At 55.0% G+C, this 25,106-nt stretch overlaps 1 protein-coding gene and 1 long non-coding RNA gene across 3 annotated transcripts in view; one reads left to right on the forward strand and one right to left on the reverse strand.

The window, feature by feature from the left end:
- Positions 1 to 687: 687 nt before the first annotated feature.
- On the forward strand, positions 688 to 8,867 carry LOC140623125 (uncharacterized). Its single transcript, XR_012022794.1, has 3 exons — positions 688 to 1,223; positions 6,191 to 6,293; positions 8,698 to 8,867. It is a non-coding gene; the product is annotated as an uncharacterized lncRNA (long non-coding RNA).
- Positions 7,660 to 25,106, reverse strand: part of IGDCC3 (immunoglobulin superfamily DCC subclass member 3) — a 41,343-nt gene continuing 23,896 nt past the window's right edge. For both annotated transcript variants that reach the window (XM_072809175.1, XM_072809174.1), the window contains 12 exons: positions 16,207 to 16,351; positions 15,725 to 15,855; positions 15,174 to 15,311; positions 13,736 to 13,894; positions 12,424 to 12,589; positions 11,894 to 12,141; positions 11,540 to 11,704; positions 11,098 to 11,289; positions 10,844 to 10,948; positions 10,234 to 10,372; positions 9,891 to 10,110; positions 7,660 to 9,650 (listed from right to left, as the gene is read on the reverse strand). In XM_072809175.1, coding sequence (XP_072665276.1) covers positions 9,426 to 9,650; positions 9,891 to 10,110; positions 10,234 to 10,372; positions 10,844 to 10,948; positions 11,098 to 11,289; positions 11,540 to 11,704; positions 11,894 to 12,141; positions 12,424 to 12,589; positions 13,736 to 13,894; positions 15,174 to 15,311; positions 15,725 to 15,855; positions 16,207 to 16,351 — 2,033 coding nt within the window. In that variant the 3' untranslated portion in view covers positions 7,660 to 9,425. The remainder of the gene's footprint in view (positions 9,651 to 9,890; positions 10,111 to 10,233; positions 10,373 to 10,843; positions 10,949 to 11,097; positions 11,290 to 11,539; positions 11,705 to 11,893; positions 12,142 to 12,423; positions 12,590 to 13,735; positions 13,895 to 15,173; positions 15,312 to 15,724; positions 15,856 to 16,206; positions 16,352 to 25,106) is intronic.

The following is a 25,106-nucleotide window of genomic DNA, read 5'->3' on the forward strand; positions in this document are numbered from 1 at the left end:
TTGGCTTCCCGTCTTCCTCCCCTTTCCTCCCCACCACCCCATTCAGCTTTGCTCCCCTGCCTTCTTGCTTTCCACCAGCGCCTGGGGGTCTGGGGGTCTGGGGGTCTGGGTGTCGGTGCTGCTCCGCGTCCACTCTGGGCGGCTCCTAGGCTCCAAGGAGAGAAGACTCCAGGCTCGTCCTTAGGACGCTCGCTTGCCAAGGCCCCAAGCAGGGATGACAGGTAGACCCATGGCGCATATTTGCTGCAGAAGGAAGTAGTTCTGTATGAGAGGGTTAAGCAAGATGCAGAGGAAGGGCCAAAGCAGAAGCGGTTCTAAGTGGAGGGATCAGGGAAGACATTGGGGGGTGGTGTGGGAAGGGATCTGGGAAAGAAGGGGCCGGTGGTTGGTCCCCCTCCAGGCTGAAGGAGGCCCCACTGTGCCTGGCGTGTGCTGGAGAAGCCCGGAGCCCAGCTCCGGATTGGACTCGGCGCCAGGAGCCGAGAATTAGGGTCTGTTCTGAACAAGAAGAGGAGCAAGCATGGTCTTGGCTGCCTTCCACGGCTGACGTTTACTGCTCACGGCACGCGAGGTAGGTGCTGTCCTCATCCATGGTTTCTAGAGGCGGCAGTGGTACCAGGGGTTCAGGGATAGTCCTGGTCACGTAGCAGGACAGCAGCTCAGGGGGGATTTCAATCCACGCCTGGGCTCTGAGCCCCTGGATGCCACTGCCTCTTGGGAGGGGGCCCTGAATGCCAGCTCAAAGCTGCTGTGCTGCCCTGGGAGCAGCGAGAAGCTATGGCAGGTTCCGGATGCAACCTGTATTTTAGGACATGCCCAGCTTCTTCCTCCCTCCCTACTCCAGGGTCTGACATTTCTGGGTCTCTCCTCAACGTTCAGAAAGAGAGACTTCATCTGAGCCAGTTTAGACCATTCCCTTCGCTCCCCACGTTCCCCTGCCCCCTTCTCGTCAGCACACAGACGGCCAGTCAGCAACAGCGGCCTCAGCACAGGAGGCCCACGTTCCAGCCCCAGCTCCAGCCCCAGCCCCAGCTCCAGCTCCAGCTCCAGCTCCAGCCCCAGCTCCAGCTCCAGCTCCAGCACCCTGCTTCCCTGGGCCTCGGTTTCCTCCCCTAGATGAAGGGATGACCGAGGGACCCGCCCTGCCCACCGCAAGGCTTTGAGAAGACTCAGATGGGGAACGTGGACGTGTTCCACAGTAGCCACCGGAGGCGGTAAGAGAGGTATCGTCTTTTTTCTTTTTTTTTTTTTTTTAAGATTTTATTTATTTATTCATGAGAGAGAGAGAGAGAAAGAGAGAGGGGCAGAGACATAGGCAGAGGGAGAAGCAGGCTCCATCCCGGGAGCCCGACGTGGGACTCGATCCCGGGACTCCAGGATCACGCCCTGGGCCGAAGGCAGATGCTCAACCACTGAGCCACCCGGGGATCCCCAGAGGCATCGTCTTTATCACGGCGCACTCGGGACTCCAGGAAGCCTCTTTCCTCTTCCCCTTCCCCGAGGAAGCCCCTGGCCCTCCGGCGCTCTGGCTGGCTCCCTTTCCACCCGGAAGGCCACAGCAAGCTTTCCTCAGACGCCTCAGCCTGTGCAAAACAGCGCCGCCCGGGAAATCTCGTAACCGCTCGCTGGGCTCTTTCTAGAGCATCTACTAAGTGCCAAGCCCCTGCAGCAGGTGATCGCTTCCTGGCTGCTCCGAGGTGCAGGTGCGGCCCCGGGTGCCCTTTCATGCCTCAGCGCCCTCCCCGCCCCTTCCTCCAAGGCCTCCGTAATCCCGACTCCGAGGAGCTGCGTTTCCTTCCGTTCCCGCAGCTTGTTGCTGTTACGGTCGGGACGCTTAGGCAGCCGCTGAAATTGTTCCCACCTGGTCTGCCCCTCAGGTGTGGGCCGGCACCTCAGCCGCTGGCTGCAATGCTCGGTCCCCAGAGCTGCGCCTCAGTCCCCAGAGCCGAGCCTCGCCGAGTCCACGGGGTGGCAGCAAAGCCCTCTGGTCACGACCCTCCTCCCCGGAAAGCGGGGCTTCCAGGCTGGAAACCTGCGTCCAGAGACCCCCTCCGCTGTAGGCGGCCTGGCAGGGGCAGAGGTCCTTTGAGCTTGCTTTCTTCTTCTTCTTCTTCTTTTTTTTTTTTTTTTAAAGATTTATTTATTTATTCATGAGAGAGAGAGAGAGAGAGAGAGGCAGAGACACAGGCAGAGGGAGAAGCAGGCTCCATGCAGGGAGCCCGACGTGGGACTCGATCCTGTGACCCAGGATCAGGCCTTGGGCTGAAGGCGGCGCTGAACCGCTGAGCCACCCGGGCTGCCCGACCTTGCATTCTTCTTCTTTATTTTATTTATTCATTCATGAGAGAGACAGAGAGGCAGAGACACAGGCAGAGGGAGAAGCAGGCTCCATGCAGGGAGCCAGATGCGGGACTCGATCCGGGGACTCTAGGATCACGCCCTGGGCCAAAGGCAGACGCTTAACCCCTCAGCCACCCCGGTGACCCTCTTGCTTTCTTCTTCCCACTCTTCACCTCCCACTTTGGGTCACCTTGCCCTGCCCACCCCAATTTCTCTGCCTGTGATCATTCGAACACAAACTGCATACTTTCCTCATTATGAATTCATTGAGTCTTTTCAGCCTCTTTTTAGAAATGTTTTCATTTTAATTTTAAGATTTATTTATTTTTAGAGAGGGAGCAGGGGGAGGGGCAGAGGGAGAGAGCTAATCGCTGGCAGACACCCCACTGAGCGCGGAGCCCCACACCCGGCTCAGTCCCACCACCCTGAGATCATGACCCAAGCTGAAGCCAAGAGTCAGATGCTCAACCGACTGAGCCACCCAGGTGCCCCCACCTTTTTTTTTTTTTTTAATGACAGTTTATCGAGATGTAATTTATATACCATACAACTTATCCGTTACAGTGGGCAATTTATTAGTTCTTAGTATATTCGGAGAGTTATGTAACCACCATCACAACCAATTTTATTTTTATTTTTTTTTTAAGATTTTTAATTTATTTATTCAACACCGGGTCTCCAGGATCGCGCCCTGGGCCAAAGGCAGGCGCTAAACCGCTGCGCCACCCAGGGATCCCTGTTTTTTCTTTTCTCGATTGTACCTGTGGCATTATGTCGATTTTTGCCTAAATCCAAGGCTACAAATACGTACATCTATGTTTTCTTCTATGTGTCAGCTTTTACATTTTTAGGTTTTTGCTCCATTGTGATTTTTTTTTTTTTTTTTTTACATGGTATGAGGAAGGGGTCCAAATTCGTTCTGTTTCATGGGGAAGATCCACTTGTCCCATTGCCATTCATTGAAAAGTATCGTCTTCCCCATAAATGGTTTGGACATCCTTGTCAAAAATCAATTGACCGTATATGTGAGGGTTTATTTCTGGGCTCTCAATTCTATCCTATTGGCATGTATGTCTGTCCTTATAGTCATTCCTGTAGCTTTGTATAAGGTTTGAAATCAGGAAGTGAATCTTCCAATTTTGTTCTTTGTTTTCAAGATTGTTTTTGCTATTCAGGGTTCCCTGTATTTCCATATGAATTTTAGGCTTAGCTTATCAGTTTCTGTAAAGAAGCCAGCTGAGTCAACAACCCTTTGAGGTAGGAACATATTATCCCAGTTTTAGAGATGAGAAAACTGAGGCCTGGAGAAGTTAAGTCAACTGCTCATGGTCACATGACTAGGAAATGGCTGAGCCCAGGGTTCAGACCACCACGCCAGCTCCAGGGGATGCCATGCTCCTCACTCATCATTCTCAAGAACAGAGCATGAGCTCTGGGCCAGCTCTCAGGTGGCAAAAGCCTGAGGGTTTATGGCCAGTGAACCACCAGCTGGAATTAGAGAAGGTCCTCTGTATGGTGGCACCTGAGCAGGGCATGGAAGAGAAATCACTCCTTCTCCTGGGGCTCCAGTTCTTCCTACCTTAGTCTCAGCCTGAGTATCTGGGGGGCTTAGTCAAGGGAGAGGTGACCCCAAGCTTCCAGGCACAAAACTCTCCTCTTACTTAACCCAAGATGGTACCATACTAGCCAGGGATTGGACCAAAGGGTTTTTTCTTTGTGATTCCGGGACAGTGTCCTCAGCATTCCAGTTAGAGGTCCTGTTCCTGCAGGCCTGCCTTCAGCAGTTACCAAGTGGGTCCTGGGGATACAAATTCATGTAGTGGGGAGCCAGAGCAGGAGGCAGGGAAGTAAATTCAGAGCCCTGAGCAGCACAGGACATGAGAGGCATTCAGGGGAGAAGGAGTCTCAGGCTGTGGGCATTTTGGAGCGAGGGCCAGCGCCAGACCCTGCACTGCGGCAGTAGGCACATGGCACAGGGTGACCATCGGTGTCCTTGGGAGAACCAAGTCCAGGTACATCCCTCGAGCCCAAGGAGCAAGGTCAGCCTGGCTCCCTTAGTCCTTCTTTCCACCTCCCCTCTCCTCCCGCCTTTCCTGCCCCAGGTGACTCCAAGAGGGCCAGGGAAGCAACAGAGTTCCCAAATCAGACCCTATAAACTTCTTTGTGAGAGGAGCAGAGGTCTAGACATCCCTGTCTGTGACCCTGGCCTGGACCACTCTTGGTTGTTCCCACCCCTTCATTTCCTGCTTCTAATCCCTTTCCCCATCCCTCCCCCACCACCGTTCTTCTTCCTCTCCCTTCCCTCCAGGCTCCGGAGCACAGGCCACTTTTGGGAGTCCGACTGAGGTGAGTGGAAAGGGCTCCAGCTGGGCTGCGGCCGTCCTGGGTGCCAGCCCTGGCCCTGCCTCTAACTTCCCTGTCCCCTTGAGCAACTCCTGCTCCATGTGGGCACATCTGTCTCACGAGAGAGACAGTGGTCAGCTCCAGCACATCATTCCGGGGTCTACCAACCCAGGCTGGTGGGGCTCTCGGCTCGCACCCACCTTCTTGGCCCCTCACCCCTCACCCACGAGGTTAGAGCAGGTGGTGCTGCTCCCAGGGCCTGTCCTGCCTCCCCGTGGCTTCGGGACTGAACACCGGGATCGTCTTCATCAATAATAAGTGGGGCTTGTGCAGGAGTGGGGAGCGCCCCTGTCTTCCTGCAGCCCCAGCAGCAGCCCCTTCTGGCCGTTGCCCTCCTGGCTTCTGGTCCACCGAGCCTCCAGCTCGCACTTGTTCTCCACCTGTACCCTGAAGTGGACCTGGGAGAGTTTTAAAATCTGTCCATAACTTTGACTCTACTCCTATCAAAAAGTGGAATGTGGGGCAGCCCGGGCGGCTCAGCGGTTTAGTGCCTGCCTTCAGCCTGGGACATGATCCTGGGGTCCCGGGATCGAGTCCCATGTCAGGTTCCCTGCGTGGAGCCTGCTTCTCCCTCTGCCTGTGTCTCTGCCTGCCTCTCGCTGTCTTTCATGAATAAATATATAAAATATATTTTTTTAAAAAGTGGAATGTAATTCCCCTCCCTGGAGTAGGACTGGCCTCAGCAACTTGCTTCTAGTGGGTAGAACGTGGCCAAAGCGACACCACGTGATGTCCGGGGTTGGATTCAAGATGATGCAGTTTTGGCCTGGCTCTAGTCACTCGTCCTTGGATCCCAGCCACCATGCTTTGAGGACCCAAGGCCACAGGGAGAGGCCATGTGGGGGTGTCGGGGCCAGCAGCCAGCATCAGCCACCAGACCTGAGAGCCAGTGAGCCTTCCGATGATTCTGGCCCCAGGCTTCAAGCTGCCCCCTTCGGTGCCTGGGAAAGCAGACAACTGTCCTCCTGAGCCCTGCCCAAACCGCAAGTGTATGAACAAAATGTTAGATTAAGCCACAAAGTCAGGGGTGGCTTGTGACAGAGCATTAGACAATCGGAGCAGGTTGCAAGCCCTGGCGGCTCTCTGCCCAAAGACCGTGTGTGTATGGGGCGGGGTGTCTTCAGCCTGAGGCCATGGGACTATTCGAGATCAGGAGCCAGATTCCAGTCAGCACCCTCCCCCCACCCCCCACCCCCCACCCAACTTTGACGCCTATTTCTGCTAATCTTCCTAATTGGAACCCTGCTTCCCTTTACCTTCGCTTGGTTCGTCCTTGTTAGAACAGCCCTGCTTATATTTGCATGTAATTTGTGTATAATTTGCATACATCTACATGGGTCATATTAGGTGGTTTCTAAATGTTTCCAGATGCCTCTCTGGGGAAGGTACTAGCATCTTGGACTCTTGGAGGGGACAGGGGCACTTGGTCTACTTCTGTCTGCTGCAGGATCTGCTTGAACAGATGACAAACCCATCACCTTCCCAGGCAGCCCTTGGATGGCTGGCGGCGTCGAAGAATTCCTGTGTTGCAAAGTTCTGTGTCAAGAAAGGTGAGGTTTTAGGTCTATATTGGGGTTTAGCTCTTTTCTCTGGGAAAATCAGGGCAAGTCAACCACCTCCCCTGGAGACTCAGGACAGGTTCCGCGGTGCGTCAGGCTTCTCAGTTTGGCGTCCACACACCATCACTGTTTCTGGCCTGGCCTCGGCCCAATGGCCCCTGCACACCTCTTCCAGAAGCCAGGCCAGGGGCTTTCAAATGTTCTCTTAGGAGCAGAACCCTGTTTTCTCTCACAGCCCTGAGATCAGAATCTGAGCTGAAATCAAGAGTTGGACGCTTAACTGACTAAGCCACCCAGGCACCCCCAGAACCCTGTTTTCAAATGAACTCTCATGAAGAGCCCAACATATAAGACAGATGGAAGTGGAGCTGCTCTCGTTGAGTATGTGCAGGGAGAGTGGAATCCCCCTGCAGAGAGGTTCACCCCCATACCCTCTCCACAGCTGGAGAAGCCCAGCTTGCAAATCACTATTTTGGTTTGCTCCTTGAAAAAACTGCCTCTGGGTATGGAGCCCAGCCCCCTAGAGCTTCCCAGGGGGAGCTCTGACTCTGCTTCTGCGGTAGCGGTAGCGGCAACACCGACCTTCTTAGCAGTTGCATCGCACCACTGCCTTTTACTAAGCTTGAGGCCCCCTGAGACCTCAGGGTCTTTGTCAGCACAACCACCTTTAAGCCGAGTCTCTCTCGGCCTATCCCGAGCTTTGGCAGCTCCAGACCTGGCTCTGGAGCCTGGACTGAGGAGCAGACAGGGAGTAATGGAGACACCCGGAAGGGTATTATGGCTGTATGCCCTGGAGAGAGTCACTCAGCCAGATCCCATTCCTCAACTTTAGATTGGGGATGAAAATCGTCCTTCCTGGTAGACAATGCATGAAGAGTACCTGGCTCAGTATGGGTGAGCTGTCACTACAGAGCCGAGGGACTGGCCTCAGATTCTCACTGCGGGCTAAGGAGGTGCTGAGAGGCGGTCGGCACCCAGACCCTGGAACCCGATGGCCTGGTCTGGACACAAACTCTGATCCTGTCACGAGTGGCTGTGAGATTTTTCAACATAGCCTTCATTTCTCTTCTCCTTTGTTTCATCATCTGTAGAATAAGGTGATAATAACTAGACTATCCCCCTAGAAAGGTCGTGGCGACCCAGGGGACCTAGGGGACCTCCATATGTGTGCAGGGCCCAGGATGCATGGTGCCCTAAGTGGTACACCGGCCGGGCGGCGGGGGTGGGGGTGGGGGGCTGCTGTTATTCTATTCTGGGCTCTGAATTTGTGAGGGTCGGCCTGGCCCACCAGTGGCCACCCTAACCCCAGCACTCCCACCCCTCCCAGGACCTGACACAGCCACCAAAATACTCAAGGTTCACTTTGGCAACAGGACTTTTATTCAGTCAAAATGAGTAGAATGTGACAAAAGTCAGGTCAAGTCAGGCCAAGTGGCTCCTCATCCCGCTCCTACCCCAGACCACTCTTCCCATGGGAGAGGGGTCTGCAGGATTGGCGGGGGGCACAGAGAGGCCAATGCGGGGACACAGGGGGCACCGAGTGGGAGTTCTGAGGGCCTTTGGCATAGGCCCAGCATTTGGGAGGAGGGGCGGACTGCCCTTTCCCAAGTCCACGTGGACACTCCAGTCTTCTAGGAAAACACCACAAATCCTACCTTCTTTATCTAATTAACTAAACTTAATGGGGGGGTTCCCTAGAGGGTTGGGGGTCAGGGACTTTATGGTCTAATCTCATACTTAAGGGATACACATCTTTTTTTTTTCCTTTAAAAAAAAGTTTTCCTTCTATTTAAAAAAATGAGTTAACCAAAAATAGGTATTTGTTTCCTTGGTTGTTTTTTTTTCTTCTTCTTCTTTCTACTTTAAGTATTTCAAAAAACACCACGACAGAAAAAGAAAAACAAGAAGTCACAAGAACATAAATCTTTAAACACACCTTGTATAAAAATATCTTCCAGCCACATCTGCAGATAGCGGTCATTTCACTGTCCAGGGGTTGGGTCAAGTAGGCTGCATCCCATGGGACAGAGGGCTGGGCCACCTCTGCCAGGGAACCCCCCGATCCAACACGCGCACACTGGTCACACACACGGTACCCGCTGGGGCCCAGCCTGCTGCAGGGCTCTGTGTCCGGGCAGGATAGGAGGCAGGCTGTGGGGTGACGCCCCACCCCCGAGGCCTGGGCACGGAGAAGGTCATCGGGATGGATCCCAGTCAAGGAGCAGTTGGCCGAGGGGTCAGAATTGGGAGTGGACAGATGAGACCAGGTGGGGCAGCGGCAGCGTGCTGGAAGGTGGCTGGTTTGGAGCGATTTATACTTCAAGGAACACCTTTTCCTCTAATTTTTGGCTTCTTTTCACATTTTCTTTGACTCATCCCATCTTTATTTCTGCAGGTCCTGAGAGGCCCACCGTTGGTGACTTAGCCTCTGGCCTCCTCTCTGGGGGGTGATAGAAGGGCTGCAGGCAGGAGGAGGGTCCAGTGATACAACACAGGCCCGGACAGACGGCGAGCCTTGAGGTAGAGGTTTTCTTTCACACCTGGAAATGGGGAAGTGCCTTTTTTTTTTCTTTTTCTTTTTCTTTTTTTTTTTAAACTCTAGACGACAATATGGGGAGGGAGAGGGGGTGCCCCTATAGGGGCTTGAGGTAGGAGTGCATTTGGGGCTCTGTGGGGTGGGGGAGCTGAGGCCACGGCCCAGCTTCCCCAAGAACATTCATTCCGGCTGAGGTAGGTACTGAGAGCCAAACAGCAAAAATCCATCCTGAGAAAACAAGGTGGTGGAGGGTGATAGTGTCAGGGGCCCAGCCACAGCAGGGGCGTATTTTTGGAGTCTAATTCACTGTCCTCTCTTCTTCTTCTTTTTTTTTTTAAAGGAAAACATTAGTTCAGTTCCAAGTCATGTGGACACCAAGCAGAAGTGAGGGGGGATGGGCTCCTCCAGGAACCCCTCCAGGTCCTGGGGGTCCCTGCTGAGGCTACTTTAGATCTTGACCACCTGAGGGGCAGTTGGACAGAAATGCTGGGAAGCCCCCATCCGAGTCCCACATGACAGGAGAAATCTTGCCTTTGACCTGAGAACGGGGTGGGGGGTCACCCCCTCCAGCACCTGCCAGACACTGGCTACTGTCCCGAGCAAGCCGGCTGGGCAGTTGGTGCCGTGGAAGGCCGGGGAGCCTGTCCTTCACTGAGGAGGCCAGGGCCCGCGTCCTGGGGTGGCAGGGTGGCCGCCGGGCCTGGGCAGGGGGCCTTGGCTTCTGACATCATCTCCTCCAGAAGGCTGAATCCCTCAAGCGGCAGCCTGGAGAACTGGGTCTCCTCACACAGCACAGGGGCCCCAGGATCCTGCTGGGGAAAGGGCCAGTCATACCGGCGTCGAGCCCACGAGCCCCCAGCCACAGGGTCAGGCCCTGGGCTCCATCCCCAGGGACTCCAGGCCCCCCTGCCTGATTCAGGCGCTCCTAGGGCAGCACCAGCCATACGTTCTGTGCCTGGAGCTTGGTGAAGGGCGACGACCAAGGTGAAGGGAACGCAGGATTGGGAGGTGGTGGTCTGAGCAGGAGGCCAGCTCGGGGTGGGGGCACTCACCATGGCTCTGGGGTCAGGTCTGGGGTCTGGCCCCCCTGCTGCCCCAGCTGGAGGGAACAGCTGTTCCAGTTCTTTCGCATCTACACGCTTCTTATCTCGGCCCAGCTGGGCCCGCTCTCCCCGGCCTGCCCCGTTCAGTGCCAGGATGCCAGGATCCCTTGGGCTCCGGGCACCCTGAGGAGGGGAGAGCTGGTTCTCTACATCCTTACACAAGAGGACCCTAAGGGGTGAGCCAAGAATTAGGGGGAGGGTTCAGGGGGAGGAGCAAAAACAAGGATGGACGCAGTGAGCCCCCAACTCTGCTCTCCCCACGCTGTCCCCCACCCTCCTGCCCCGGACCCACCTGCCCCTTTGGCCGAACAGGAGGAAGAGGACACAGAAGATGATGCAGGTGACCCCAATGTGAATGCCAATGACGATGCCTGTGGTGGACGTTTGGTTGGTGGCTTCCTCCTTCCGGCAGTCACAGGGTGGGCTCAGGGCTAGGGGCAGGGGCAGGTTGGGAGCTGTGGCTCTCCTGGGCTGCAGCACCTCTGGACACCCAGCCTCTGGGGGCTCCTCCTTCCTCAGCTGTACCCACTTCCATGTCTGCACTGCCTTTGCCTTATGGGACCCCAGCCTGACTTGTTTTGGGTCTCTTTACCACCTTTGTGCCAGATATTGGAAATGACACTTTACATGGACCATCTCATCCTTACCACAGCTTTATAAAGTAGGTATTATTATCCCTGTTTTATAGAGGACAAAACCGGGCTCAGAGAGGTGGAGTAACTTGCCCATGGCCACACAGCCAGGGTGCTTTACTGCCGAACTTCCAACTCAGGTGTAAGCCTGTGTTCTCAAGGGCTGCATGCACCATCACACTCCTCTCCTCCTCTCCCCATCCCTGTCCCCCCTCCTCCCTCGGCACCTGGCCTCCCCGCAGGAGCCCGGCAGCCCCTCTCCCGACATACCTGTCCTCTCGGATGCTCCCCTCAAAGACACGAAGCGGACTGTGGCATTGCCCTCCCCGTGCTGGTTGTAGGCGAGCAGCTTCACCTCATATACTGCAGTGGGGTCTGAGGGAAAGGCAGTACTGTGCTGAGTGCCCTCCCCAGCCCCCCAGGGGCAGCTCTGTTGCCGCAGGGAGAGAGGTGACCCCCTGTGCCCCAGCGCCAGCCACCGCACCCCTGCCCAGCTCCCCAAGCGTGATCTGTGTCCGCCTCACCGAGCTGGCTGAGGTTGTAGGAGGAGACAGTTGCAGGCAGCAGGATGGGGCCGGTGAAGGAGGCCCTGCTCGCTGGGCGGTACAACAGCTTGAAGCCGCCCTCGTGCTGGGCCAGCCGGGGCCAGGGCTCCCACAGCAGCTGCAGGGAGGAGCTGCCCAGGACCCGCACCGACAACGGGGGTGGGGCGGGGGCTGCAGGCACAGGAGGCTGAGATGTGGGGGGCTTGCCACCTGCCACCTGTGACCCTGCGCCCCGCCTGCCCCACAAGCCTGGCAGCTCTCTGGCCACCGCTTGCATGAATTGGAAAAGGATGCGCCTTTCTCCAAGTGGGCTTGGGTGGGGACAGGCGCCGGGTGGTGTAGGTCCACCCTGAACAAGCATGCAGGTGTTTTGCTCTAACTCCCGGACTATGTGGTAGCGCGCTCCAGGCCCAGGCCTCACCTTCACCCAGGGTGCTGGCCAGCACAGGGGCAGAGGCTGAGCTGGCCCCTCTTGGTGTGTAGGCCTTGATGTAGAAGCTGTAGGCGGTGGAGGGTTCGAGGTCGCTCAGCAGATGCTGAAAGGTGCTTTTGCTGAGTGCCTCCTGGTACTCCAGCTCCGGGGGGTCTGGGGAGGTGAAGGGGGAGGGTTGTGTCAGGGGCACGAGGGAGTCCCACCAGCACCCATGAGAGGAGGGCATCCGGGGTGCAGGGGGCAGGCGGACGCAGGAGGGAAGGGGTTGGATCAGGACACGCAGGATTGAAAGAGATGATCAACTGTGAATAAAAAGAAGGGGCTCTACAGAGCCCCCCTCACCAGCAGCCTTCCTGATGTGCAGGACATAGCCAATAATCTCCTTGGTGTTGACCAGGGGTTCATTCCAGGACACCCGGACCTCGGTGGACGACACAGAGACCGCCTGCACGTTGAGGGGGGGCCCAGGCAGCCCCTCAGCCCATAGCACGGTCAGCCTGGCACTGGCCTGCGAGGAGCCGGCACTGTTCTCGGCCACACACTGGTAGATGGCCTCATCTTCAGGGCCGATTCCAGAAATCGTCAGGGTGCTGCAGGGGCAGGGAGAGCCTCAGGTCCGGTCCCCTCCTCCTCCCCGCGTGTCCCTGCAATTTGGCCAAACCACCCCATTTGAGAGATGGAGAACCTGAGCCCCCTCCAGAAGATAAACAACGAGTCTGAGGTCTCTCGGGAGGGCAACAGCGGAGCTGGCGCTGGCCTCAAGTCTCCAGAGCCAATTAAGGGCTCTTTCCTGGCAGGAGGGGCACACAGCCTGCTCAGGCCCCTCGCCCACATCTTCCCGGTTCTCACCCCAGCCCACACCACACACGTGCCTGTTGTTATTCTTGAGCCTTACGTGGCCTCCTGGGCCCAGCACCTGTCCGTTCTTCAACCATGTGACATGAGGGGGCGGCTCCCCCTGGGCTTGGCAGGTGAACATGGCCGTGGTCCCGGCGGGCCTGGAGATGGACTGGGGGTGCTGGACAAACTCGGCTGGGGCTGGGGGGGCGGGGCAAGACAGCTGTGAGTGAAGCAACGGGTGCGCATGGGGATAGCGTGGGCTTGGGATGCACATGTCCACCCCTTAGAGTCTTCAAGGTGGGGCCCGCCCTGCGCCCTGGCCCAGGCTCCAGGAGCTGATGGCAGGCCCCACCTCGCTGGCCCCAGAGAGGCAGACCCAGGAGAGGACTCCATTTTAATGACTATTTAAAAGACTGACATTTGTATCCGAAAGCAATCAAGCTGAGCTCCCTGTTCAGGAAATTGTTAAATAAATAAATGTGCTAATAGGTTTGGCTGCACCTCCGAAGGCGCGTAATGACGGGGAGATGGATGGGCCCTTGGTACCAGCTCCCCTCGCCTCTACGTGCAATTGCCCCCTCCTCCAATCCCCAGCCTCCAGCTTCCATTAGCACCAGAGAAATGAAATGCTCCATCACTTTCATTTGGACAGATTAACGGCACATGGAATGCTAAACAAACAGGCATTTAAGTTCCTAATTCCCCTACCTCCCACCCCTTCCCCAGCTCTCTGCGGGGAAGCCACCCCAGAAAACCCGAGACTAGGATCCCAGCCCAGTTCATGAGGACAGTGGAGCCCCAGGGAGGAGGATGGACAGAACCACCTGACTGGCCTCAGAGGCTAAACCCACTACCAGCACCACCACCCCCTCAGCCCTGCACCCACCCTGTGCATTAGAGACCAGCTGCGCCTGCGCATGCACAGCAGGAACTGGGGTGTGAGTGTGAGAATGACAAACACCTGAGAGCGTGCAGGCAGGTGTGAGCATGCAGGTGCCACGTGTGTGAATGAAAACAGCACGTGGGCAAGAGGGACACATGTGAAGAGCACGGGGTTGGGGGAAGCAGCTGAGATTATAAAATGGGAATGACTGGGGTTGGGTGGAGGGAGGTCAAGGGTCCCTAGGGGGGCACATGGGGGGCCAATAGCCAAGAATGTGTTCCTATTCTCAGCACACGCATTCCTGGGGGAGAAGTGAGAACTGCCTTTTGGCCTGGGGAGATGAAGGGGCCAGGGGTAAGAGGAGTGCAGGCCCCTGAGCTTGGGCCACGGATGTTGATGAAGCAAGAAAGGCACAGGGCGCAGGGAGAGGGCTGCCGGGCGGGGGCTGGGGCGGTCCGTACCTTGCACCACCAGCCGGCCCTGCGCCGTTCTCCTCACTCGGGTGCCTGGCCTGTTGGCTGCGCAGACATAGACGCCGGAGTGCTGGACAGTCACGTCTGAGATGATAAGATTCCCGGTGCCCAGCACCTGGATGCCCTCCACCCCAATGGGGCGGCCATCTGAGGGAGAAGGGGAGGAGGAGTGAGGGGGGAGGTCACGGAGATAAGCGTGGAAGAGGGCAAGTGAATGGTCCAGATTGACGGACATTCCACCGTGTTCAGGGAACCTCAGTCTACGCCTCTGCACCCTTCCGCCCAAGCATCAGGGCGTTGTGGAAGAAGCAGGAGCAGTGCTGAAAACGTGCCTAGCAGCAGAGACCGGGGCTCTAAGTCTAGCATTTTCACGGATTCACTGGCAACCTTCGAGTCCCTTCCCTTCAGGAAAGTGAGGGCTGTGGATTAGATGAGTGTTTCCCAGGCTGGTTTGTCTCTCTTGAAAAAAGTTCCACATTCAAATTTTCACTCTTCTTGGGGACTGTCACGCTGCTCTTTAATATAAAGGCCCTGAGGAGTCCCGCAGCAAAGGAAGCAGGTTAAATCTGTTTCCCAAAGTTGTTATACGTTAGACCACCAAGCCATTCTTTCCTCCCTGCAGATCACGCTTTGGGAAATGCTGGACCAGATGGTCCTTGCGGTGCCTATGGGCTCCTCCTAATGGTGAGGCCACTCTTTCCAGCCTCTCCCAGGGACTGGGCCCTCCCCCCACCCCAGGATCAGATTAGCACAGTCAGAATGCAAGGAGACAGCTCCCCATTCAGTGGCTGAAGTGGTGAAATCTACTCCATTATCCTGCCTGCTGCCCCCTCCTTTCCCGATCACTCAGCTGCTACAATGTGGCACAGTCTCCTTGTGAATGCGACCCCACCCCATCCCCTCCAGACTCTCCTTCCCCTAGTGACCTTTCCGCTCAGACAATGTGGGCCCATCTGCACCCTTTCATTTCTCTCCTTCAGCTGCCTAGGGATTTAGGCTGGGGATTTAGGGGGCCAGGCTAGAGACTGGGGGGCCCCAGGGACAGGGTGTGACAACTGGCTGAGATTTTGCGGGGTTTGGAGCTGCGCTGCTGGGGAACACAGCCAGGGGAGAGAGGCCAGGGACACGCAGGAGGAAGAAGGACCGGGGAAGGAGAGCCGACTGCAGCGAGGCAGGACCGCACTTGGGATGAGGTTACCCAGGGAGCTAAGCCATTGAGCAGGGGGAGGGAGAATGTAGGGGGCAGGCCGACCTCCCCAGTCCTGCCAAGAAGGGAAACTTACCCCCTCCCTAAGGCCTCACAGAGCACGGACCCCCATGGAGAACAAACAGGATTCAAAGTCCTCCCCCACAGCTGGGTGATGAGACCGCCCTCCCAGGGGGTGGAATGGGGTGGGAGAGGCAGGGGCTGTAGGATGAGGCTCACCCAGGCGGCTCCAGGACACAATGGGGCGCGGGTTGCCCGTGGCGACACACTCAAGCACCGCAGTCTGGTGCACCGTCAGGGTGAGGTTCTCAGGCCCCACGAGGATCGTTGGCTCCTTGTAGGCCCCAGAGCCCGAGCCTGGGAGGAAGATGCCATGTTTCTTTCACTTCAGCTGTGACCCTTCCCACCTCATCCCACCCACAAGCCAGGACACGGGGAAAGGGGGTAGGAAACAAGATCCAGCCCCAAAACCAGGTCCTGTGGGCAGAGAGGCGATGCTAGGGGCCCCGGGGCCTTGCACACAGCCAGCCCTCTGCTCCCAGCCTCGCAGGGCCCTCCAGCAATGCGAGAGCCCCAGGGTAAGCAGAGGATGGCTGGTCCAGGCAGAGCGGAGCCAGGGAGCCGCCCCGGACCCTCGCCGCAAGGAACGCAGACTCTGAGCTCCGAAGCTGCTCTACGCACTGGCTGGCAAATCCCCAGGGCTTGGCTGAACAGGGGAGAAGTCGGAAGGCTGGTTAGGGGCAGAACTAGTCAGAGCAGGAGACGCTCACCTGACACGGTGAGCCTGGCCCCGTGGCTGACCCGGACGCTGGCAATGTTGGAGGCCACGCAGTGGAAGACGCCACTGTCCTCGGCCCGAAGTCCTGTGATCTGCAGGACCCCCTTGGGCAGCAGTGTGTACCTGTTTTTGAGGGGAGGGGCACAGCTGACCACCAGCACAACCCCCGGCACCAACAGCCACACAGACGCTGATGTCATAGACCCAGCCCGGTACCCAGGCGCTGTCCCGAAGTCACCATCGTCATCACAGACACACACCAGGGAACTCTGGCGATTTCAGCCTTGACCGCAGTCACACACAGTCCTTGCGGATGAATCTGCCAGCCTCCAGTCTGGGCCCCGCCAGCCACGTGGACACTTGATCTCGACGCCGTTACAGAAGCACCACCCTGGAGGCCGCGGGCAGCCCTTCCCGGCCCAGACACTGACCCGCCTCTCCGGCTTCCCTCCAGCTTGCCCACGCGTGGCTCACCTCTCATCGTCCGTGTCGATGGGGACTCTGTTCTTCTCCCACGTGATCAGGGGTTTGGGAAGCCCGTGGATTTGGCACTGGAAGCGGGCGACACCGCCCTCCTCGCCCACGGTGGCCTGGGGGTGCACGTGGAAGTCCGACATGGCTGGTAAAGAATAGGGACGTGTGTATGGAAGATGCACACTGCTGAGGCATGAGGTGGGTGGCGAGGAGGGTGTCACGGTCCCATGTCCTGGAGCCCCAGAACTCATCTGCCCGGGGGGCTGAGAGCTTTCCTGGAGCTGGCACACGCTGGGCAACAGCTTGCGAGGACACACCATCGCTTACCCCGCCTCCCACCATAAGCAGCCTCTCTCCCGCTAAGGGGTGGTTATGTGGCCGGACACTCTGAGAAAAGTCTGGACACATTCTTGGACAACAAGCCCATAACAAGGAGATCTTGGGCTGGTGATCCACAAAGGCCAGAGAAAACCCTGTCCCCAAGTCCGACCCATCACTGTTTTAGCTGCTTTCAGATTTATTGTATAAATTCCCCCTAAGGTATGGAAGGCCCGAGTATTGTGCTGCGTGGTTTACAGAATAGGAAACAGGTCCAGGGAGGGGAAGCAGTCCAGTGGTGCCCAGCAGAGACGCCAGTCATTAGACCCTGGTTACCCGTGCCCAGCAGCCTTTTTGCCTTTCCTGGGCACCCGCATCCCCAGTTCTTCCGCAGCGTCTCGACGCACCCGCACCCGGAGAGGGTGGTATATCCATCCAAGGTGACAAGCCTCTCAGAAGACTGTCAGACCTACAATCTACATTTCAATGTGTCATAAATATTCAGGGACCCCCTCCCCACCCTTTGGGGGATCTGAACTGCTCTGAACTCTGGTCTGAAGAGGCCGGGGTAGAGGGGCTGTGGTGCAGCCCCCCCCACACACCCCATTTTAGGCTGGTTAAGTGTCCCTACCCACTGTCATTCCCACCATCCCCAACCCCACCCCATAAGCCCAGGGAAGGCGCCCCTCCCACTCCGGTTCCCAGCTTCAGCACCAGGGCTGCCATTTCATTAAAATCCACTTTGCTTCAAGTGCGGGAAGGCGGCTCACCATCTGTCCAGGCAGGCAGCCCCTCCCCTCCGGCACTCCATCAACTGGGACACTTGTCCCCTCCCAGAAGGAGCCCTCCCCCCATGGTAGCACGGGCACTGGAGCCCGTCCTGGCTCCTGCCCTTGGCTCCCTGGTGTGGGTGGGCACAACCCGTCTCAGGCCCCCTCAATCCACCGGCTTGTTCTAGACTCCAAGGCCGCCCCAGAAGGCCGAGCCTTTGTGCCCTTCCTCTCTCAGAGTCTCTGGGGGCTGACTCTTTTGTGGCGCATTCTCCATCTCATTTGCATGTGGTTCATTAAATATAAACATGCATAAAAATCCCCCGCCCTGCCTCCTCCTCTTTCAGGGCCTCCTGGGAGTGCAGCTGATGGGTGTGAGCAGGTCCTTGCACATGTGTGCAGGGCTGTTTCCTGGGAGGATGTGGCTGTCTGCATGTATGTGGTCTGAGTGTCTGTGGCTGGATGTGAATGGGGATTTGTATCTCTCACCTCCTGTGGCTAGTGTATGATCTGGGACTGTGCAGATAATCACAGTGTCCTCATGTAGGTACAGCCCTTATAAAGTGTACCTTGGGGGCCCTTGTCTGAGCAGGAGGTGAGGCAAGTACCCTAGCTGGTATCCCCATCCGGCTTGGTGAGAGGATCCCCCATAGAGCACTGTGAGGTCAGCCTGCTCTGTCTCAGGCCAAAGCTGTGTTTGGCCAAGGACCTGCAGGTCAGCCCAGGGGCTTGGGAGAGGGGGCTAAGGCACTGGCAGGTCCCCTCTGCTGCCTCCAGGCCTCAACCTCCAGGAGGGCAGGGCTGGAGGTGAGCCCAGGGAGTGGGGAGGGCACCCAGGCTCCCGGGTTGGCTGCCTGTGCGCCCTGGGCTCTGTCCATTCAGGAGCTGGGGAGCTGCCTCCCCCTCCTCACTCCAGCTGGAGAAGAGCTTGCAGCCCCCCAGGGACCTGGGGCGGGGACTGATGGCTCTGCTGACTACAGATGCCAACTCATTAAGGAACTGACTCCTTTTGTGTTTCTAGCCCCAGCCTGGGCTCCCCAGGGGCGCCTAGAGCCAGAGGCTGGCCTGAGGAGAGTACTAGGGGAAGAGCTGCTTCTTAGCAGGGTGCTGGGGATGGAGAAAGTCTGGGCTCCTCCGCCTCACCCCCACCACCTCCCCCTAAAACTAAACAGGGACAACAGCAGGGGTTGAAGGTGTGCCGGGAGGGAAAGGCTCAAGCAGGACGTGGGCACAGGTAAGAAGCCAGCCCACATTCATACAGTGGACAACAGGACTCCTAAGGGTCCCATGGGAGGCCCTTGGATGCTGCTGAGCCCCCTCTGCCCAGGGCTCTACATTTCCCTTCCACCAGAGCAGCCCCCCACCAGACCGTCTATCAGCTTTACTTAACTGCCAAACATTTCATTTGAAGGGCAGCTTTGCCTTTGAAAAAGTACTTGAGGGTAGCCCAGGTGGCTCAGCGGTTTAGCACCACCTTCAGCCCAGGGCGTGATCCTGGAGTCCCGGGATCGAGCCCCACGTCGGGCTCCCTGCATGGAGCCTGCTTCTCCCTCTGCCTGTGTCTCTGCCTCTCTCTCTCTTTGTGTCTATCTTTTTTAAAAAATCTATCTTTTTAAAATTTATTTATCCATGACAGACACACAGAGACAGAGAGAGGCAGAGACACAGGCAGAGGGAGAAGCAGGCTCCATGCAGGGAGCCCGACGTGGGGCTCGATCCCGGGACTCCAGGATCACGCCCTGGGCTGAAGGTGGTGCTAAACCGCTGAGCCACCTGGGCTGCCCCAAATTTAAAACCTTTAAAAAATAAATAAATAATTAAAAAGAACTTGAAAACCACTCATCTGAAAGCCAACCCCTTCATCTTATGAAGGGGCCACTGAGGCCCAGGCCCTCTGTAGGGGTCCCTTAGCTCTCTGGCAACTTTGTCACTTTGTCACTCTCCAAGGGCAGGTAACCCCAGAGTGGACTGCAGGTCAGACCAATCTCTTCTCACTGGTTGGGAGTTGGCACCATGTTACAGGTTGAGGGAAGATAAGAAGCCTTGGAGGGGCTCCCACCCCTTGGAATCCAGCTGGGTGCACAGGTGTACTCTGGGGGAGGTAGGTGCAGTAGGAGGGGTGGTCCTCTCTACCTGAGGCTCCTTCTTGCATCACCTTCCTCACACCCCTACCCAGCCCTTTGGTCAGCCCTATATCTTCCTGAGATGTCCAAGGGGGTTGCCATGAGACCCTGGGTACACAGTGTCAGACACCAGTCTACTCGTCTATAAAGAAAGGGGAACTGGTGCTCCTCAGGGCCCTTCCAGCCAGGACTCCCACTGCTTCCATGAACAGGCCCTTGTCTGCATCCACAATCTTGCAGCCACTCCTCATTCACAGGCAACATTTTTTTTTTCTTTAGGGAGTGGGAGAAAGTTTCTAGGGGCCACTTACGCTTCCTCCCACCTCTTGAGGTGGCGCAGATTTGGTTCACAAGTTGGTTTTTGCCCTGGCTTGTGCTAGCAGGCCACAGAGTCGGAGGGAAGACGTCCTTCATCATGTCTCTCTGGGGACAGGATTTCTGGGCAACCATGGGCACACATGCCTGAGGATGGCAGCTTGGAGGCATGCTGAGCCCTGAACAAGTCATCCTGGAGGCCACGGTGTGATGGGTAATGGCGTGTACAGGTTACTGGTGCAGCTGGAGACAGTTTGTGGCCAGTGTTGGTAGTATCGTGTCCATGGCGGGACCCACCACCCATGAAGGGGGTCCTGTAACTTGTACCTTAGGCAGGGACTGCTTCGGGTCCCTCACTTCAGGCTGGGTAATGGGCAGTGGCTTGGAGGCCCTTCCAGTGTGAGGGCCAGACAGAGCGACAGGCGGACAAAGGCCTGCTTGGAGCCCATTGTGGAGAAAGCACCTTTGTCTTCTCCCAGTCCCTCTCTGCCCCCACTGCGGGTACAGCTGGGGGTGAGGCAAGATGAGCAGAGCGAGCCCAACAATCCTCGGGGGTGGAAGGGAGCGGGAAGAGGCAGGAAACAGCTCCTGGACACCCCCTATAAATCACCCAAGGGGAGGGGGTCTCCTGAGAGCCAGATCTAGACCAGCTTGGGGAGGGGAGGGAGGACTTTCCTCCTGGTCCAGGACCTCTGGCGGGGTCAGGCCTGGATCTGATTAGACAGGCTCCAGGGGGACGCTGGGGGGCAGGGAAGGGTCGAGGCAGCAACCCCCAAGCCCAGCCTCCCACTCTTTGACTATGGCCACATTCCTATCCGATATATATGATGACAAAAAGATCAGCGGGCATGTTGGGATGGAGAATTCAAAACACAGCCTTTACAGAGCGGGTGGCACTAGGGGTGTGAGACACCACCTCCTCCCCTCCCCTGCCCCAGCCATTCAAAAGGAACAACCACAAACAACAGCCGCTTCTGAAGGCCACCAAGGCAATCCCCTCCTTGTATCCATTCCCGCCAAGGATCCAGATCACCCTGGATGCCTAGCTCAGGTGACTGTAATGTTTTTCCTTACACTACAGACATGCCTGAAGCCCCACTGCTTCTACCCAATGCCCCATCTCCTCTAGAATCACAGACTCCAATATAGTAGCCAGCTATTAAGCACTTGAACTGTGGCGAGTCCAAACGGAGATGGGGTGTGAGTGTAAAATACACCCTGGAGTTCAAAGATTGAGTGTAAACTAAAAAGGCACTTGCATTAGGGAAAAGCAAATCAAAACCAAAGTGAGATACTACCTCACACCCATTAGCATAGCTACTGTCAAAGCAAAAATAGAAAACAAAAAAATAACAAGATAACAAGTGTCGGCAAGCATATGAAGAAGTTGGAACCCTTGTGTACTGTTGGTGGGAAAGTAAAACGGTGTAGTATGTACAGTATGGCAGTTCTTCAAAAAATAAATAATAGAATTAGCATATGATCCAGCAATTTCACTTCTGGGTACAGACCTGAGAATTAAAAGCAGGATCTTGAAGAGATATTTGTATCCCTGTGTGCATGGCAGCATTATTCCTAATAGCTAAAAGGTGGAAGCAGCTGGAGTGTCCATCAGTGGATAAACACAATGTGGTACATACATAAAATGGAATATTATTCTGCCTTGAAAAGGAAGGCTTTTCTGACATGTGCTACCACATGGATAAACTTTGAGGACATTATGCCAAGTGAAATAAGCCAGACAGACACAAAAAGACAAGCACTGGATGGTTCCATGTGGATGAGGTACTTAGAGTGGCCACACTCATAGAGACAGAAAATGAAGTGGTTGTTGCCAAGGGCTGGGGAACAGGGAAATGGGAGTTGTTTCACTTTTGGAAGATGGATGGTAGTGATGGTTCACACAATAATATCAATACACCACTGAACTGTATACTTTAAAAAGTGGTAAAGGGGTGCCTGGGTGGCTCAGTGGTTGAACATCTGCCTTTGGCTCAGGTCATGATCCCGGGGTCCTGAGATCAAGTCCCTCATTGGGCTCCCCGCAGGGAGCTTGCTTCTCTCTCTGCCTATGTCTCTGTTTCTGTGTCTCTCATGAATAAATAAAATCTTTAAAAAAATGGTTAAGATATTAAATTTTAGGGATGCTTGGGTGGCTCAGTTACTTAGACATCTGATTCTTGATTTTGGCTCAGGTCGTGATCTCAGAGTCATGAAACTGAGCCCAGAGAGGAGTGTGCTTGATATTCTTCTACTCCCTTTGCCCCTTCTTGCCTCCGCCCCTCCCTCCCCACAAGTGTGCTCTCTCTCTAAAATAAAAATTAAGGGCAGCCCTGGTGGCTCAGCGGTTTAGCGCTGCCTTCAGTCCAGGGCTGGATCCTGGAGACCTGGGATCAAGTCCTGCATTGGGCTCCCTGCATGGAGCCTCCTTCTCCCTCTGCCTGTGTCTCTGCCTCTCTCTCTGTGTCTCTCATGAAAAAATAAATAAAATCTTTAAAAAAATAATTAAAATTAAAATAGAAAAACAAAACCCAGTAAATTTTATGTGTATTTTGCCACAATTAAAAAATTGGAAAAATTGTAATTGATAGTAGTAATTAATAATTTCAAATACTGATTACAAGTTCAAATAATATTTTAAAGACTTGGTTCACAAAAATCCAAAATCCTTATTAATAATTTTAAAATAATGATTATATTGGAGAACCTGGCCAGTTCACTCCATAGAGCACGTGACTCTTGATCTTGAGGTGGTGAGTTCAAGCCCCACCAGTCTCTTGGGTGTAGAGATTACTTAAAAAAATACAAATAAATAAATGATAAAAAATTAAAAAATAAAAATAATGATTATATGTTGGAATAGTAGTTTAGATATGTTAAGTAAAACAAAATTATTAAAATTAACTTTGCCTGTTTCTTTCCTTTTTTTTTTTTTTTCTAATAAATGTGACCGACCCCTAGAAAATTTAAAATTACCTATGTGGCTCACATTATATTTCCATGGATAGTGTTGCTCTAGAAGACAGTTTTGTTCTTCACAGGCAACCCTTCAAATACTTGAGGTCTGGGTTGTTCCCTGAGAAACATCTTCTGAGGTGAAACACTCTTCACTCCTTCAGCCATTTGTGATGTGAAAGGATGTTCAGATGCCTTGAGCCGGGAAACTCTCATCTAGCCAAGTTCTAGGTGGGCAAGGCCCCCTTAAAGTGTGGCATCTAGAAATGGCCAGAGCCCCTTGGGGATGGTCTGGTCCTTTTATCACCAGGGGATCTTGAGCAGATTTCAGCCGTCACTGTAGTGAATATCCCTGTGCTGTCCCAGTTTGGTAGCCACTAGCCCCATATGGCCATTTAAGTTAAAATTATATCAAGTTGATGGGCACGTGGGTGGCTCAGTGGTTGAGCATCTGCCTTCAGCTCAGGTCATGATCCTGGGGTCCTGGGATCGAGTCCTGCATCCCTATGGGGAGCCTGCTTCTCCCTCTGCCTGCGTCTCTGCCTCTGTGTGTCTCTCATGAATAAATAAATAAAATTATATCAAATTGAAAAATTCAGTTCCTATGACTTACTAGCCACCTTCCAAGTGCTCAACAGCCACAAGTGACTACTGGCTACGTTATGGGACAGAACCAATAGAATATTTGCATCATAGAAAATTCTATGGGACAGTGCTGGTCTAAATCCACTAGAAGGCCTCAGACCCCCAGCTGAGAGCCTCCCTTCCTCACCACCTTCAGCACCAGCCTCACAGTGCTCCTGCTGGCTCCCTCCCCTCTTGGCCATGCAGACTCAGACCAATGACAGGGCCCTTATTTGATCATACCCTAGGGCTAGCACACTGCGTGACACAGAAGGCCTCACACAGCAAGATTTTAGCTCTTAATGGGGAGATAGTTGCTAAGAGCTTTTTGACGTAGTGGGACAGTAAATGGCATGGATTCTGGAGTCATATAGAACTAAATGTTCAAAACTCTCTCACTGCTCTAAGCTGTGTGATCTTGGGCAAGTTACTTAATCTCTCGGAACCTCTACTTTCTCACTTATAAACCAGGGAGGATAATAGCCCACGTTGCTATGCTGCTGTACCAGGGGATCCAATGAGATATACTCGTAAAGTGCTTAGCACGTAATAAATCCTTGCTAGCAACTGCTGAGGGAAACTAGTAGAATTTGGAGTTAAAGGGAACTGTGAAGTTACGGAAGAGCACAGTGGGCTTGTGGAGAGAGGGAGAAGCAGCTATCTTCTCCAAGGGGGAAGCCATCTTCCCTCGGAGAGGCTAGGGCTCAGACAGCCAGTGGTAGGACCTCAAGTCCTCTGGAGAAATGAATAAAGACAGAATTTGTAAGGCCTGAATGGTGAGGGGGCATCAGTGCCAGGGGACGGGGCAGCCAGGTGTAAACCAAGCTTACCTTCATTCTAGCTCACTCTTGCCTGGGGCTTCACAGAGGCCCCAGTAGGCAAGCTGTCAGCTGGAAGAGGCCATTGGGTAATTGAGGCCTTGATTTTTCTAGTAAAATGTTTATGAAGCCCATAAACTCATGCCTTTATTGGCCAGGCTCATTCCGGGGGATGGATGTGGCTCTCTGAGGTGTAGTTAAAGCACCTGCTGAACTCAGGCACCCGAGGGCTACTCTGGTCTCCACCCAGACCCAGCAGGCAGAGTGACCCTTGGAGGGCAAGGAGGCCAGCCAAGTCCCACCTCAAACGCTCTTCAAACTCCTCAAAGCACTTATGAATGTCCTATCTCTAACCTTCCATGGGAAGGAGGGAGGTGGTAGCAGAGGACCTTGAGTCCTTAGGATTGGCCACAATCCCCAGCGGGATGTTGGTGTTGTCCTCGGGGTTATCTGGCCCAGGCTTACCTTCCCCAGAAATCTATCCCTGTTGTCCTACTGTCTCAGTCCCCACATTGATTAGCCCTTGCCATTTGGGGTGGGGGAAAGTATAAGCTTAGAAGACCTGCATTTACTTCTCTGAGCCTCCAAAGGGAAATCTGAGAGTCCAATTAAGGTTCTGAATCCAAAGAGTATGTTTTTGGAACTGAGGGCGCTTCGTGTTGGATGGTATGGGTGCACATTGTCTGCTTACAAACAGCCCCAGAGGACTGCAGCATCTCAGAGGGCGTGCTCAGCTTCGCCAGTGGTGATTGATTCCTCTAGGCCTTTGGTTGGTGACCCTGCTCCAAGAAGCCTCTGGATCCCTTTGTCTGCCTCCTTGCCTCCTCAAGCCCCTTACCCCCTGCCTCAGCCCCGAACCCCAGCCTGTGCAACTCCAACACCAGCTCACCACCCCCCGCCCCAGCCCCAATTCTAACACAAAAGGGAACTTTGTCTTTCAAGTCAGCAGCCATAAATCCACATCTCTCCCCTCCTTC

This window comes from Canis lupus, chromosome 32, assembly GCF_048164855.1.
Source record: "Canis lupus baileyi chromosome 32, mCanLup2.hap1, whole genome shotgun sequence".
NCBI lineage: Eukaryota > Metazoa > Chordata > Mammalia > Carnivora > Canidae > Canis > Canis lupus.